Genomic DNA, 17468 nt, shown 5'->3' with positions numbered 1-17468 from the left:
GTTTATCCCCAGGAAAGTGTACATAAATACTCCCACATTGTATACAATTACAGGAGATTTTCAGGTCTCCCGAAGCCTTGGACTGGGAACTGCATACATTGATTTAAGGTCACTGCTGCTGTAATCACCATCAGGATGACAAAGTCTGAATTTGACTTGTTTTGTACTTCTGCATTGGTCTTAGCTTTGTGGCTGGTTATTCCATGTAGGTAAATGTATAAGGTTAGCAGCTTGACTCTATATACCCGAACTCTATGGCTCGTGTGTCCTCATCTCATTTTACATGGCCCCAGATAAGGGAATTGAGAATAAGGCATCCATTCACTCTTTTCAGTTCATTGCAATATATGGCAGTTTAGGTGACACAGAAGAATATCACCAATGTGGTAACATTTAATAAAAAAGTAAGTAAGATCAGACTAGATTATTAAGGGTTAACTATATGAGAAGTTAATATGTAGTGTATGTACACAATGGAATACTACTCTGCCATAAGAAAAGATGAAATACTGCCATTTGAGACAACATGGATGGCTTTTGAGATTATTATGCTTAGTGAAGTAAGTCAAACAGGAAAAGTTGAGAACCCTATGACTTCACTGAGATGAGGGATGTAAAACTGAAAGCAACAATGGAACAAGAAAGACAAATAGAGAAACAAAACTCATAGACACAGACAACAATTTAGTGGTTACCAGAGGGTAAGAGGGGAGGGGGCATGGTAGAAAAGGGTGAAGGGGGTCAAATGTATGCTGATGGAAGGAATACTGACTCTGGGTAGTGAGCACACAACGTGATATACAGATGATGTATTATAGAAATGTACACTTGAAACCTATGTAATGTACGAATCTTTGTCTCTCCAATAAATTTAATTTTAAAGAAGTCAATATGGTCAATTTTTATTAAAATGAGGAATTTAAACAATAAAATCTTCACAATAATTTGCAATGAGAAGAAGTGATTTTGAAAATCTTTGGTGCCACATATTTGCTGTGTTTTCCTTTGGCAAAGTAATGACATGGGTTGTCACATTTAGAGATTAATCATTTTTCACTTTACAATACATAAGTGCATTGGGTGTGTTTTTTTCCCAAGCAATTCTCCATTTCAAAGCAGACACTGACTGGGTATCCTATAATTTAACTCCTAACACTATCTTCCAGGAGATAGAGTTAGATCCTACAGCTTAAGGGCTCAGTCCTACAAGACTGCCCTTCACTTCAGGTGCCAATTGCAAGTTCAGGATGTTACTGGTGCTTCTGACCAACAAGCTATAAATCATAGGCTCCTACAACCCCCTCTTTAGGTTTGATTAATTTGCTAGAGCAGCTCACAGGACTCAGGAAACCAGTTTACCTACTAGATCACTGGTTTATTACAAACGATATTAAAGGATAGAAATGAGCAATGAGATGTAGAAATACATGGGTTGAGGTCCAGAAGGGTCCTGAACACAGGAGGTTTTGTCCTTGTGGAGTTTGGGGTGTGCCACCCTCCCAGCATATGGATCCATTCTGTTCACCAACCTGGAAGCTGTCTGAACCACCTCTTTTTGGTTTTTTTGTGGCGGTTTCATTACATAGGCATGATTGATAAAAATCATTAGCCATTGGTGATTGAATTCAATTTCCAGCCGTTCTCCCTTCCTTGGAAGTTAGGGGGTAAGGCAGATAGCTTCAATTCTCTAATTATATGTTGGTTTCCCTGACAACCAGCCCCCATCCTTAGGGGCTTTCCAAAAGTCAGTTCATTAACATAAACTCAGTGTGGTTGAAAGAGGTTTGTTATGAATACCAAGACACCTTTATTACTCTTATCACTTAGGAAAGTCCAAGGATTTTAGGATGTCTGTTTCAGAAATGGGGACAAGGACCAAATACATATTTCTTATTAGAAATCACAGTATCACACATGTATTTAAAATGTGTTCAGTTTTTCTGTTATAAGTGGCTACCAGGGGTATGCTAAACTAGCAGATTTTTTAGATTTTTTTATTTTGGGATAATTTTGGATTTACAGAAAGTTTCACAGATAATACAGTCTCCATAGACTCTTTACCCAGCTTCCCCGATATTATCATCTTATATATTCACAGCACATCTGTCAAAATCAAGAAGTTAATGTAACTACAATGCACCAACTACAGGCTTTATTCAGATTTCACCAGTTTTTCTGAATTGTCTTTTTTTCTATTTCAGGATCCAATTCAAGATATCACACTGTATTTAGACGTCAGATCTCCTCAATCGCTTCCAGTCTGTAGCAGGTTCTAGTCTTGTTTTTCATGACTTTGACACATTTGAAGAGTACTGGTCAAGTATTCTGCAGAATGCCCTTCATTTGTGTCTTGACTTACATTTTCTCATGATTAGACTGGGATTACAGATTTAGAGGAAGAAAACTACAGAGGTGAATTGCCCTTGTCAACACACTTTATCAGGAGTACACAAAGTGACTCGTCACTGATAGGATTAACTTTCATCACTGGATAAGGTCAGCCCTACCAGATTTTTCTGCTTATATAAAGTTACCATTTTCCCCTTTCTATACTCTATCTGTTGGAAGCAAGTCACAAAGTCCAGCCCCTACCCAAAGGGAGGAGAATTGAGCCCCATTTCCTGGAGGGGGTGTTTTCCACATAGATTACTTAGAATTCTTCTGTAAGATTTGTCCCTTCTCCCTATATATTTATTTATTCAATCATTATTTATATCAGTATGTGCTCCCAGATATTTATTTTATTCTCTGAGTTATAATCCAATACTGCAGTTATTTATTTTGTTGCTTAAATCGTCCCAGTTTGGCCATTGGGAGTTCTTTCAGTTCGGCTCCTCTGTCTCTTTGATATATTATCCCCTCCCCTCTCTTTCTCACTTTTTGAGCACTCCTTTAATTGTTAGCACTAATAAGATGTTCCAGGCTCATCTTTCATTTTCCCTGCCCCAGTTCTGAAATCCACCAGTTTTCTAAGGAATCTTGGTTTCTTTTATTAGATAATGCTGCTAAAAGCAAGACCTGGATGCTGAGTGTGCTCATTGTTATGGAGCGTCACATCTTTGAGGTCCTCTTAGAAGATGTATATGTATATATACTGACCCATGTATACATACATACCTGTATTATTTATCTGTCAAAGATAGGAGATACACACACACACACACACACACACACACACACATACACACACTGTGCCAAAAAACGTACACACATTTTAAGAAAGGAAAAAACTGTATTAAAATTATGCTGATGGTAACGACTTTGAGCACCTCTTGTAATTGCAGAAGTCAAATGTGACTATTCATCTTCTGTTATCAGCATATATCGAATAACACACTTTTAATACAGTTTTTTTTCCTTTCTCAAAGTGTGTATACATTTTTTGGCGCCCTCTATATGTGTACATATATGTGTGTATACATGTGTGTATCAATCTGAAGATAGATAGATAGATAGATAGATAGATAGATAGATAGATAGATAACCTCTAACTCTAATTCAGCACTACAGGGTTCATTCAAGCCTTCTTCTTTAGCTTACACACACTAATGGAGTTTGTGATAAAGTTTGGAGACTGTTACTTTAAAGAAGAGTTCTCACGTGGATGGGAGGCCCTAGCTGAGTTGAATAGTGACGAGGGCTGTTGGGGAAGAAGAAGAAAAACAGAGAGGCAGGAGAGGCTAGAAGGCACTAATCTCCTCAGTCCCAAGCAGTAGAATTCTAGAATCTCTAGGCAGTTGGAAACAAAAGAGTCAAGAATTCTTCTTTCTCTAAGGCTCTAAAGGAAGGTTCCTGGTTGAAGACCAGATCATTTGTGCCTTGGAAGAATCATAAATGGCTTCAGGGGATGCAGGAAGCTCATGTGAGCTGCAAAGCACTGACTGAGTAAGTAGAGCGGTGTTTCTTGCACTCATTCACCTGAGCTACATCTCTGGGGGCAGAGGCACCAGGAATACACACACCTTTTTAGTAATACTGAAATTACTCAGACGAAATTACCTGTCCCAAAGGACCAGAAATGCCAACCTCTGGCTTGAAGGATGTAGAACATTATGTTGTGGGGTTTGTTTTGTTGGTTTTATTTGTTTGGGACCAGTAAGATCCTAAGGCAACTTAATTTGTAAACTCTGCATCTTGAACCTCATTTGTCTCCCCCTCAGCACCTGGCTCAATACTAGGGCGTAGCTCAATGCTGTACACCAAGGACTTTTTCTGTAAAGGGTCAGATTATATTTTAGGTTTTGTAGTCTCTACGATTGCTAGCAAAGCCACTCAACTCAGCCATTGTATTGGGAAAGCAGCCATACACGATATATTGCCGAATGACTGTAGCTACGATCCGATAAAGCTTAAAAAGCAGTCCTTTTTTAAGGACTTTTTAAAGGACAGGTTTGCTGACACTGGCTATTGGCCAGTATGCATTCTACATGCCCCAGATGACAGGTGTTAGCTTACTGCTTAGTTAATTTAAAGCCCTCCAGTGAGTGTCCCTCTGACCTTGCTGAACATTCAGCCCTGTTTTCAGCTTCACGTCTAAGTTGGGGAACCTAACTCCAACAGGAGAAACTAATAATTTTCAAAAGTTCTAAGCAGGTGCAGAAAATGATATTGAATTGAAATATGTATGAATATCACACTTGGTCTCATGAGCAGTTGTCAGAAATGTCACTCCACTCCCATCCCAGCAAGGTCGTTATATTTAGGAAGGACACGTTACTTCAAGAAAGGAAGTGCTTCTGGAAAGGTAGTAGCTAATAAGGGGTGAAGCTCTTGATCCTACTCCCATTTTAAGTAATTCAGTGGGGGGCGCTCCCACCACTCAACACTTTCCTCCTCCTGTGACTCCCCATCGTCCATCCACTCCTGCTCGTCAGCTGACAGCAGACTTTAGGAGGCTCCGTGGAACAGTGGTAGAGGGGCCCAGAAAAACATTGCATTTATGATATAAGACATATTTTTGAAGCAATGTGCCCACATTTGGACAAGTATCAAGAAAAGAGAATGGAAGAAAGATAAGGTGCTAAATCTTCTTCCTTCCCAATACCCCCAAACAATAAATCTTGAAGTTGTCTGTGCAGACCCATGCATATTTCATCTCTGGCTGGAACTGTGTGTGTGTTTCCACATATATAGGGAATACCTGACTCTTTGTATTCTGGGTTCTTTTTGTCCTGTTCCTTAAGTCAATGGGCATACTAGAAATGTATTGTCCTCTGTGGTTTCAAACTGGATGAATAAATGAGGATTGAATTCTTTGCTTGCCTGATCCTAGGAACAGAAGCATTTGCTTGGAAATAACCATGTAGAGAGTATTAAGGAAAGAGCCTGCACTCACTCCTTCCCTGTGCTGTATCCTCTTTGGTTTTCTGTGGTGCTGGTTCTGAATGATTAAAAGTGACAGGAAACATCTAGGCAGAGCTGCCCACAACTATGGCTGGCAGATTTTGAAGTTCTCATTGGTGACAGACTTAATCTTAGGATGAAGCAAGGTTGTCTGACCTGATCCTTTGATCTTTGACAGGTTTCTGCCACGACCAGGCCTTGGGATGAAGGCTGCCGGCATCTTGGCCCTGATTGGCTGCCTGGCCACAGTCACTGAACCCAAAATCTACACTCGCTGTAAACTGGCAAAAATATTTGCGAGGGCTGGCCTGGACAATTACCAGGGATTTAGCCTTGGAAACTGTGAGATTTTTCCCTTCCTGTTCTTTTTGTACCCTGATGTCTCCCCCATGATGTCAGAGGCACTCTCCACACTCACTTCTGTTCCCAGTATTTTCATGTTCTGCTCCACCAGGAATGACCACCAGGTGTTCATATGTTCTCCTCAACTGCTGCTCTCTGGGGCTTCTCTGCTCCTTCCTCATCCCTCATGTCCCCACTCCTGGAGTCCTGTACTAATGACACCAGCAAAGGAAAGAGAAAACAATGCCACACGTGCTGGCATTGTGGGGGGCAGATCTGACTTTTAGTTTAGTCCAGGTTCAGCCACCGAGTAGGTGTGAAGCTCAGGTATGCCATCCCTGCCCATCATGTGTCCCATGGGTGCCCTACCTGCCCTGACCCTCCCCAAGGTTTGTTGGGAGCAAAGCATTATTATAGCCTACATAAGGGAACTGTCCCTTAAGAACAGGGTTGGAAGAAACAACGCATCTCTTTCTCTGGCATTTCTGACTTCTCCCCCTTTAGGGATCTGCATGGCATACTACGAGAGCCGCTACAACACCACAGCTCAGACTGTCCTGGAGGATGGAAGCACTGACTATGGCATTTTTCAGATAAACAGTTATACGTGGTGCAGGCGTGCAAAGCTACAAGAGAAGAACCACTGTCACGTTGCTTGCTCAGGTAGTTTTGATTTTTATCCTTGGGGACAAAGACAAGAAAACTGATAATGGGATATCCACTCATTTTGTTTTAACTGAAATTTGGAGTTGAGATGTCCAAGTAGGTCTATACCAGGCCAATAAATTATTCAACAGTTCCTCAATGTGACACTCTTGATCCTGTGGCCTACTTGTCCAAAGATGACTTATTCCCTCTAAGATGGTTTTTATGGAGCCCACCATGAAAACGGGGGGATGGGCAAACGACATTACTACACTTTCATGCATGGAGACATTATATATCTTCAATGAGGAGAAATCTGTTTGCCAACTAACTTGCATAGGCAATTAACGCAAAAGAATGCTTCTTTTGTACAGAATGAGACAAATAAATACACTTTACATAGCATTTCTTAAACAGTAGATATAAAGCTAGAACTTCCTTTCAAACCTTCTACTTCAATCATTTAAGAAATATAGGTGTGCACAGAACTGAGGATAGCAAAATGCATCAGGCATAAATTCTGGCATTAGAGAAGAGAGTACACGTGCTTATACGAAGTTAGATAAATGACTATTAATAGGCTTGGGTTTAGTGCTGTGGGCTTCAGAGGAAAGAGGTATTATTAGGAAAACCCTGGAAATTCTATAGACACAGTGATATTTGATCTAAGACTTGAAAGGTAGATAAGATTTGGCTATTCAGAGACAGAGAGGAGTCATCCCAGGCAAGGGGAACAACAAAAGCAAAGAGGTGAATGTGGGATGGGTGGGGTATAGACAGGGAGACAGGAGACATTTGTCTTACCTGAAACAAAGGGGACATGAAAACAGATAATAGGACATGTGACTGGAAAGGTTGATTACTATCTGATCGCGAAGCACCTTAGAAGCCAGGCTAAGAAGAATGATGTACTGATTTCTGCCAGCAATCGGAAATTAATAGAGATTCATCGATTAAGCATTGTTTCGGAAAAATTAATCTGGCAGGGTGTGAGTGAAATCAAAGAAAGGACTATTAAATGCCATGGCAATTGTTGAGGTGAGAGATTTAGCGACCTGACGGTGGTCTTGGCTGGGGACATAGAGAAGGGCCTGATGCAAGAGGTATTCGGTAGCAGAAGGACAGCTCAGTAAATGATTGTCTGTTTAGTTCCCTTCTAGAATGTAAGCTTCATGAAGACAGGGGTTTCATCTGTTTTGTTCACTGATGTATCCTAAATGCCTAGAATGGTGCCTGGCCATTGGTGGAGCTCAATAAATATTAATTAAATAAATGAATGGAGGGAATGAGGAGCAAGAGTGAAGACAAAGAGTCATAAAATACTCTATGGCAAATTCTTTAAGAGCAGGAAGTAAACTTAATTTCTCTTTGACACAAGATGATCTATACCTGTGTTTGAATGTATGAATGATTGAACAATATGTTAATTTATCTAGTAAATTATCCTTAGCCCTGCATTAATACAGAATGCTCACTACCTCAAGAAGCAGATCACCTAATCATTGATCAGCTCTTAATTTAGAAAAATTTCTGTTGGACAAAAATCTACCTCCTTATAGCTTTCTTCCATTAATCCTAGTTTTTCCTTCTGGATTTACTCAAAACAAATTTGCTCCATTTTATATATAGAAACTTACTAAACATTTGAAAGTGATTAGTAGATATTTCTCATTTTCAATTTCTTTGGGCTATTGTATTCATTATCTTCACCTTCCTGAAGGTATGACTTTTAAAACCCTACCCATCCTGGTCGATCTCATTAGCATTCCTTAAGAGTTTGCCAATGGAGTCTTTCAGTTAAACATGGTGATTGGACATGTGCATTACCTCCCATCGTAGGTCTCATAATGGCCCCCCAGAATATCCAATCCCTAATACCTGAAACCTGTGTATATGTTACCCTACATGGCTAAAGGGACTTTGCAAATGTAACTGCCTGCACTGACCTTGAGAGGGGGAGATTATCCTAGGTTATCTGGGTGGACCCAATCTAATCCCATGAATCCTAAAAAGTGGAAAATCTTTCCCAGCGGTGGTCAGAGAGAGAATTGATGACAGTAGTAGGAAGAGAAATGATTCAAAATATGAAGTACTCAAGCCACCACTGATGGCTTTTGAAGATGGAGGAAGGGGGCCACAAGTCATGGGATTTAGAGGGGGCCATAGACACTGGGAATAACCCTCAGCTGACATCCAGCAAGGAAGCAGGGACCTCAGTCCTACAACACAAGGAATTGAATTCTGCCAAAACCCAAATAAGAAAAAAAAAAAAGGGTATCCAGAAAGGATGTCCCTTTTGTCATTAGAGTCAATGTTGCTCCTTTACTCTGGTAATATTTCTTATCCCCAAATCTACTTTGTCTGATGGTAATATAGCCACTCAACTTTCTCTGCATGGTATATTTCTTTCCATTATTTTACTTGTAATGTATCTGTGTCTTTTTATTTACATTGAGTTTTTTATAGACAGCGTGTAGTTAGGTGTTACTGTTATGTCTAGCCCAACTATCTCTGCTTTTCAATAGGAATGTTTAAACCAGGGGATCAGCTTTGTCTTAAAGAGCCCAGTAGTACATATTTTAGGCTCCATGGCCTATCTGCTGTCTCTGTTGTAACTTCAACTTTCCATGTAGTACAAAAGCAGCCATAGGCAATATGTAAATGACTGGGCATGGCTATGTTCCAATTAAACTTTCTTTATAAAATGTGCATAGGCCTGGAGGCCATAGTTTGATGAACCTTGGTTTAGACCATTTACATTTAATATAATTACTGATATGGTTACTTTAAAATCCACCATGTAGTTATTTTCTATTTGTGTCATCTCTTCTTGGTTCATTTTTCCTGCCTTCTTTTGGATTAATTGAATATTTTTCAGTATTTTTTTTTATTTCTTCCATTGGCTTAGTAACTATAATTCTGTTCTATTTTTAATGCTGGCCCCAGGGTTTACAATATGCATAGTTATCTTATTATAGTCTACGTTCAGATAACATTATATTACTTCACAAATACGAATTTTCTAACATATGCTTCTATTTTCTCCATCCTATCTTTTGTGCTATGCTGTCATGCATTTTACTTCAACATGTTACACACCTCACAATTTATTATTTTTGCCTTAAACAATTATTTCTTAAGTAAAAATTTTAAAAGAGGAAAAGGATCTTTATATTTATCATATATTTACCATTTCCAACATTCTTCATTTCTTTGGTGGATTCATTTGGGCAGGCAGTTAAGTGATATAACTTTCCTTCAGCCTAAAGAACTTCCTTCAACATTTTTTTTCAAGTGGGAGGGGGTCTATTGGTAAGCATTCTTTTAGATTTTGTTTATCTCAAAATGTCTGTTTCATTTTCTTTTTTGAAGAATATTTTCTCTATAAATTCTAGGCTGACAAATGTCTTCCTGTTAATTTGTTAAAGCTATCCTATTGTATTCTGCATGACTAGTTTATTAAGACAAATCAGTGATTTTCTTATCAGTCTTCCATGTATGCAATGTGTCCTTTTTCCTCTAGCTGCTTTTAAGATTTTCTTTCTATCACCAATTTTTTCAGCGATTTAATCAGAATGTGTATTTTCTGGTGTTTATCTTACTCGATACTAACATTATGGATCCCTTAATTTTCATCTTTTCTCCTAGGACACTGATGACACATGTGTTAGATAACATAATGTTGTCCCATAGGTCACTGAGGCTCTTCTTTTTTTTTTTCAGCCTTTTCCCCTTTTTGTCTTTTATTTTCAGTAGTTTTCATTGCTATATCTTCAAGTTCTCTGATCTTTTTTCTGAAGTGCCTAATCTATTAAATTCATCAATTAAATGTTTCATTTCAGATATTGTAGGTTTTCAGTGCTAGGTAATTGTTTTATAGCTTTCATTTCTCTCATTTTATTCATGATTTTCTTTAAGTCCTTGACATAAATCAGCATATTTATAAGTACTGTTTAAGTTTCTTGTCTGTTAATTCAATCAAGCCTGTCATTTCTGGGTCTTTCTATTGACTGATCTTTCTCCTGGTCATGGATCACATTTTCATGTCTCTTTGCACAGGTAATGATAACCTTTTATTGGACATTAGACATCGTGTATGTCACATTGTTGAGTGTCTGGATTATGTTGTCTTCTTTGAGGGAGTGTTTTTATCGTGGCAAATAGTTAATACTGATCAGGAAATTTCTAGAGTGGTCTTTGTGGTAGGACTAGTTTAGTCTTAGTACAAAGACATGGCTCTTCTTGTATCTTTTTTACTATCCCAGGGGTTCAGCAAGGAGCCTATCCCCTGGCTAGTCAGAAATTAAATATCTCCCAGCCCTGTGCGACTTTTGCAACTATTCAGGTCCCTGGTAATTGTTCTCTGACAACCTTGAAGAGTTTTATCCTCTGCATGCTCAGATTAGCCTTCAGCCAAAGACTCAGTGGAATTCTTTTTTTTTTTTTTTTTTCAAGTACAATTGGCATACAATATTACATTAGTTTCAGGTGTACAACATAGTGATTAGACATTTATGTGACTTATGAAGTGATCACCTCGGTAAGTCTAGTACCCATCTGACACCATACACAGCTATTACAATATTACTGAGTATATCCCCTAAGCAGTACTTTATATCCCCATGGCCATTTTTATAACTGGCGATTTATACTTCTTAATTCCTTTCTCAGTTGGATTTTTATGCAGCTTTTTGGTGCTCTCCTTCTGGGTAGCTCCTACCTCTCAGGTATTCTTCTCCACAAATTCCAGCTGCCTTGGCCTCTGATCTCTGTCTCCTCCACTTAGATTGCCATCTCCCACCTGAATTTCACCTCCCTCATTTGGAAAATACCTCTGGGCAGAAAGTCATAGCAATCACAAGGTTCACCTCATTTGGTTTCTATCTCTCAAGAGTCATGATCATACATTGTCTGTTGTGTAATGTCTGAAAAAAGGTTGTCGCATTTTATCTAGTGTTTTAGTTATTTACAGTGGGAGAGAGAATCTGTTATTCCATCATGGCCATGCTTAAATTTACATGCAGTTTAATATAATAAAAAGTTAATATTGTTCAATTTAGTTCCCATTGAGGAAATGTGAGGCAAATGTATATCTGCAAGATAATCTGGGATTCTAGAAATTAAAATGTTGGACAGTTCATGGTAAGAGGTGAGGGAACATTCGTATCTGTTTTCTCATCATAAATAAGATGGGATTTTTAGAGACAACTTTAAAATAGAAAACAGGATATTGGTTTTATATCATAACTACCCCTCAGTGACTGATCACCCTCAGCTTCAGTCCACAGAGTGTTTAATTATGGACAATGTCATTCTGTCCCATGTATTTTACAGTAGGGACATTTGTTCTTGGGAACTTGGAAATAATTTAGCATTAGGGTATGTTTATAAGGTACATGACATTTCATATATGTACAGTATACATACCACTCATATACATCTTTGACACTGTAGAATCTCCTCACTCCCATACCAAATTGTATTCCTAAAATCCCTGCCTACCTTGTCCAAATTGTTTGGACAGAATATTTGATATATATAACAATTTTTATAACAATATTGTTTTATGTATATAACAATATTGTTATATATATATATAACAAAATGTGTATATATACATACACATATGTATGTATGTATACACATGCATGCATATTAATAATATAATAATCTTTATTTTCTTTCAACAGCATAGACCTCCTTAAAATAAGAGATGTCTAAGAAAAAGATTGCCTCTTGTATCTAGTCGAATCGATTTATATTAATCTCTATTTCTCACCAGCTGGGTATCTGAGTTGGCCTTTGTCACTTCAGATTGGGGAAAGAGATGTAAATTGTGATATTTTAGTTGGAATATACTAAGATGCTGGGGAGACACAGAGAGATTTGAAGCAGAACAACTGCAAATAAGTAATTCTTTTTGTGTAGATTGTTGCTACTTTCTGTTGTTGGATGTGGGAGAATAAACTATTCAATTGAATAATGTTTTGCCATTCAACATAACCCTTTTCTTATTCATGTTTGACTGGACAGAATTGTCTATTTAAAGTAAATTGAGCAGAAGCACTTCTTGGCTTGGATCCTAAAATACTTGCCATCTTAACTCATTCCTGCCCCTCTGCTGCCCCTCTGTGGTGATTTCATTGTGTTTTCACATCTCAACACCGCACACAAAGTTCTTTACTTCCCAGCCCCCACTTCCCGTAACATACTGTAAGCAAATTCTAAGTCATGTCCAACTAGCACTTTTGAAACATCTCAAGTGTGAAACAAAATGCTGTAACAAAGCAGACGGCTGACAAACACCTTATGTGGTCTCCACCACCTGGACCTAGAGAACCTAATCTCCCACTCATGGTCTTAGGGCATCTCCAGGCAAACAAACTGCCTTACCCGGAATGAACCTTGCTCTTTGTGGCCATATCTGGGGTGTGCTCCAATCCTAGTGTAATAGAATACCCTCAGCTTCTTCCCCATTGTGTATAATCTGTGTCCTTCCCACCCCTTGGGGCCCCTCTGAACCTACTTCTCCTAGGAAACAGGCCCCAACCACTTCCAAACACAAACCACAGTATCTCAGCACTAAGCAAGCATTATGCACACAAAATAAAGTGTTTCTAAGTAATCTGAACATGTATCAGATAGCAAGCACTTAAGTATGGATAATAACCTAATAAATAAATAATTACTTGAAAAATTAATAAAGCATTTATATTTTTATTGTCAACTTCATTAGCATATAGTGTTCCATAAGCAGAAAGCTTTGCTTAAGTGGCTCTGTTAGAGGGAAGTATCCGAGGATAACAAATTTTAAGCCCTAGGTTGAAGTGCAGACTCATTTACTGCATGTGTGATCTCAGTTTATAGGGATAATAATTGTACCCATCCATGGGGTTGTTCTAAGGACTAAGAGAGAGAATGATAAAGAGACTTAATGTGTGCCTGACACAAAGTAAGTTTTTTATAAAGGTAATCTATTAGTAATAGATATTATTACCCTAAATGCTTACCTCTCTAGAAACAAGGCAAAAAATTTTATAACCTAACAAAGCTTTATTTTTCACTGTACACCAAATGCTAGGGAATTTGCATATATTGCCTCAATGTGTTAACATTTATAGATTATATCTTTTGTTAATTTTCTCTTGGTTAAAAGACTTTTGTTTTAAATAAAAAATAAACCGCCTTTAAAATAAATTTGCTTAACAAAAATCTATTACTATGTTTATCTCCTAGTTAAGGCTAGCTGAGAAAGCAACATAATTAGCAACTAAACCAGCATACACAAGGAAAGATTTCATTTTCAACTGAGTTTGCAAAGTAATTTGATATTGTAATGCTCCATTAAAATGCAATATTTTAGACTAACATTATTCTCTTTGGTTATTTTTTCTGACAATAGAAATAATGCATCTCTAAAATATTTAGAAAATATACAGTGACAATTTAAAAGCATTGGTGATCACATGATTAAGGGCTAATCTTTCATAAAGTATTGGTGAATTTCTGACTTTTTTTTTAAATACCAATGCTCTCTCATAGAACTTTCTGAGATGATAGAAATATTATCTATCTGTACTCTCCAATACAAGAACCACCAGCCACAATAAAGGAGCTAGAAAGCATTTGAGATGTAGCGAGAGCAACTGAGGAACTGAAGTTTTAACTGTATTAATTAATTGAGATTTAAATAGTCTCATGTAACTAATGGCTACCATATTTGATGGTATAGCTTTAGACAGAAATTTTTACAATATTAGTAACTTTATGTTGGTAGCATTTTCCAATATTATTAAATCATATGAAAACATGATTTAAATGGCTCATTATTTAATTATATGCAGGAATTATTATTAATGTGAAGTTCCATAATTATGAGGAAATTAGATTTTTTTCCATCTGGAAATACATTTTCTCATGTATAAAGCTACGGTAAACTGCTTTGTAAATAAACCTTTGTCTGTATTCATGATTATTTCCTTAAGATAGAGCCAGAAGGAGCAATCACTAAGCAAAAGGATAAGAACCATTTTATGGCTCTTCTGCTGCTAAATTGCTTTCCTGAAAAGTTGAACCTATTATACTCCCAGCTGCAAGTACACAAGTGTGCCTATCTCATTGCACCTTGTCAACACTGAGAATTACCCAATTCTTAAGAAAATCTTTGTTCAATTGATAAATAGAAATGATATCAAATGGTGTGAGGTTTTATGTGTTTGATTGGTACTCATGGTGGGAATGGAGATACTGCCCAGATTTCCTTGAAGGGAAGATGTTGGCCCCCACTGTATTTGTGTGATTTGTTAAGAGTCTACCTGGCACTTCCTTCAGAGTCTGCCTTAGCTATAGAGAGCTTCTTGCCTAAGGCTATGCCTTTTGGAGCAGCCCATATCCAGTGACCGAGGGGGACAGAGGTACAAAGACCTGGCCATTTGGGCCTGTTGTGGACAAGTCTGATGGGTAGTATTCACTCCCGAGCTCCTGGCTTGGTTGGCTGAGTCTTTGAATGGCCGGCATCAGAGCTGGAGCTCTCCATCTGCCCATTGCTTTCACATGTGTGGATCCCTAATGATACCTTGTATCTAAACCCATCTCAGCATCTCCTTCTGGAGAACCCAACCTGCAATAGAAGTGATGTTGGACTTTTATATTTATTTGCCTTTTACTGTCATGTTTGTATTGAGAAGGATTTTGAGGCCACTTCTGGGCAAGCAGGAAAGAATGCTGATATCAATTAATACGTTTTCAATGGAAAGATTTGTCATGTCTGAAAACCATCAAAAATAATAAAGGCAAAGATTGATGTATTTGACATAAAACTTAAAAATGTCTGCATATGAGAAACACCTTAGATTAAAAAAAATTTAATGTACAAACTAGAAAGTTACAATAAAGTTTAATATTTACCTGTAAAGAGATCTTATATGTCAAACTAACCAGAGTAGAGAAAACATTGTACTGTCTTATCTTACTCGTGTATTTCTTTAGGGCATAAAAAAACATTCTGCTATTGCATCTTCTCTAAACACTTTTCTAAGAAACCCTTCAGGACTGGTCTATTCCTCTGAAACTTCAAGAAATTAAAGATGTGGATGGGCTGGGGAAACAAAAGAATTCATTGATTTGCAAAGAAGCTCAACAAAAATAAGACTATTAAGCTCATAGTTCTTCCCACCTCCCTGTTCCAAAAAAGCAGTGAAAAAAGTGAAGGAAACCTCAAATAACAGTCTCAGCTAATTCTATGCCTCCTCTCTTCTAGCCTTGCTCACTGACGACCTCACAGATGCGATTATCTGTGCCAAGAAAATTGTTAAAGAGACAGAAGGGATGAACTACTGGTAAGAGGCCTCCCTTGGGAGACTTAAGCTGATGTGGGCAAAACCTACAGTGAGTCCATTTGTCGTGGCTGCAGTGGACGGTGACAAATTCATCTCTGCAGAGTGGTCCAATAGTGGTGTTACTGTGACTTGTCTATCCCCTTCTCCATTTGTGTGTGTGTGTGTGTGTGTGTGTGTGTGTGTGTGTGTGTGTGTAGTGAACATGGAAGGCATTTGTATGGGGAGAAGAGATGGTATTAAGCCATGACAATTTGTAATGGCTTTTCGTGTTCCAAACAATGGAAAAAGAGTTGCTTTCTAATGTGAATTAGAAAGCATAAATGAAGTCAATACACCAGAGGAAACAAGCCTGAGTTTTCTCTAGATTTGGATAAGATTTGGAGGGCTATCACAATATTTTGTGGGGAGAGAGAACACGCAGAAGTGAGAGGAAAATGACCACATCAGTTACACAATAAGTTGGCAGGACTCTTCCCTAGGATTATGCAGGGAACAGTGTTTCGTGGTGCTGACTGTCATGTGTTTGGCTGCCCTTCTGGTGGACACTGCAAATCAGGTCACCCACTTGGGAAACCCACATTTTCAGAGATGTAGGTGTTTAACTAAATGGCCCCTCTTTATAAAAATTGCTTCCTTGTTGCTGAAATGAGTAATGAATAGAAGAAAACCAGAAGAAGTCTCAACAAGGCAAAAATATAGAGTCCATGGATCTCAGAAGTAAACGAAACTAAATCCTGGGCACTGCTGGTTATTTGGGTGAATTATCTATGGTTTTTGACCCTAAGAATATTTGGATAGTCATGCTTTTCTCTTTTATTTCTACTTTTCTTTCCTTAGGCAAGGCTGGAAGAAACACTGTGAGGGCAGAGACCTGTCTGAGTGGAAAAAAGGATGTGAGGTTTCATAAACTGGAACTGGACCAAGGATGCTTTGCAACAACTCTTTAGAAAGTGTAATGAATGTCAAAATGCTTGGGTCACGTGTCCCCCTTCCTCTCAATATTCCTTCTCAGAGTTGGAGAGGGAAAACTACGCTATATTTTTAAGGAAATAAATATTTCCATTGAAATAGTATAAGAGCACAATGTTACGACTTGAAAAATCACCTACAAAATGTTCTAGCCCTGGATGGAACAAATTTCCCTTTATTGGAAAGAGGCCTGGTTCTGTGGCCCTAAAGTGGCTGCTCATTTAAAAATAAGTTTGCCAACCCCTGTCCTGGAGAAGGAGGTCATTCTTCTCCTGGTCAGCAGACAGTCAGTCCTTCCTCAGCTCAGCACTGCCAGAGAGAATGTTCCTGCTTCCTCTGGGCTGTGCTGATGGACACTCTAATGGGACCAAATAGATGCAGTTGCCGCTCTTAGCCCTAATGGTCAGAGAGTTCCCCCATGTTATCGCAACAGCCATTTCAACTAAACCTATCAAATTCAAAAACCACACTTAAATCCTCATGACCAAATTCCTTCCAGGCTTATACCTGCAGTTTTTATTACTTTGGATGTGAAACTGACCTGACTATTTAAAGGATGTTTCATTACATGGCATAGTGGGCTGGGGAACTCAGATCCCAAAGAGATATTCCCAGGAGTCTCTGCTCCATGCAGGATGGCCCCTCTACAGGTCCCATGGCAGGATTGCTCTGCTCAAGATGAGATTTGTCTTGTCTGTGCTCTGTCCTGCTGGGGCAGATGTGGTTGGGGTGGCTTTGTGTAACTTCAGATAAAAGTAGTGTGTTCAGGTTGAATGCAATCTGACCTCAAGAATGCACTAAATTAAGGTTTGTTCAAGACATGGTTATGCC

General features: G+C 38.4%; 1 protein-coding gene across 1 annotated transcript; it reads left to right on the top strand.

The window, feature by feature from the left end:
- Positions 1-5546: 5546 nt before the first annotated feature.
- On the top strand, positions 5547-16575 carry LOC109447292 (lysozyme-like protein 1). The gene is made up of 4 exons (XM_019731484.2): positions 5547-5685; positions 6190-6348; positions 15590-15668; positions 16506-16575. The coding sequence occupies exons 1-4, from the start codon at positions 5547-5549 to the stop codon at positions 16573-16575; spliced, it is 447 nt and encodes a 148-aa protein (XP_019587043.1).
- Positions 16576-17468: the final 893 nt, after the last annotated feature.

Source organism: Rhinolophus sinicus, linkage group LG02 (genome assembly GCF_036562045.2).
Source record: "Rhinolophus sinicus isolate RSC01 linkage group LG02, ASM3656204v1, whole genome shotgun sequence".
Classification (NCBI taxonomy): Eukaryota; Metazoa; Chordata; class Mammalia; order Chiroptera; family Rhinolophidae; genus Rhinolophus; species Rhinolophus sinicus.
Note: the sequence above shows the minus strand (reverse complement) of the source record. Positions and strands in the feature narration are given on the sequence as shown.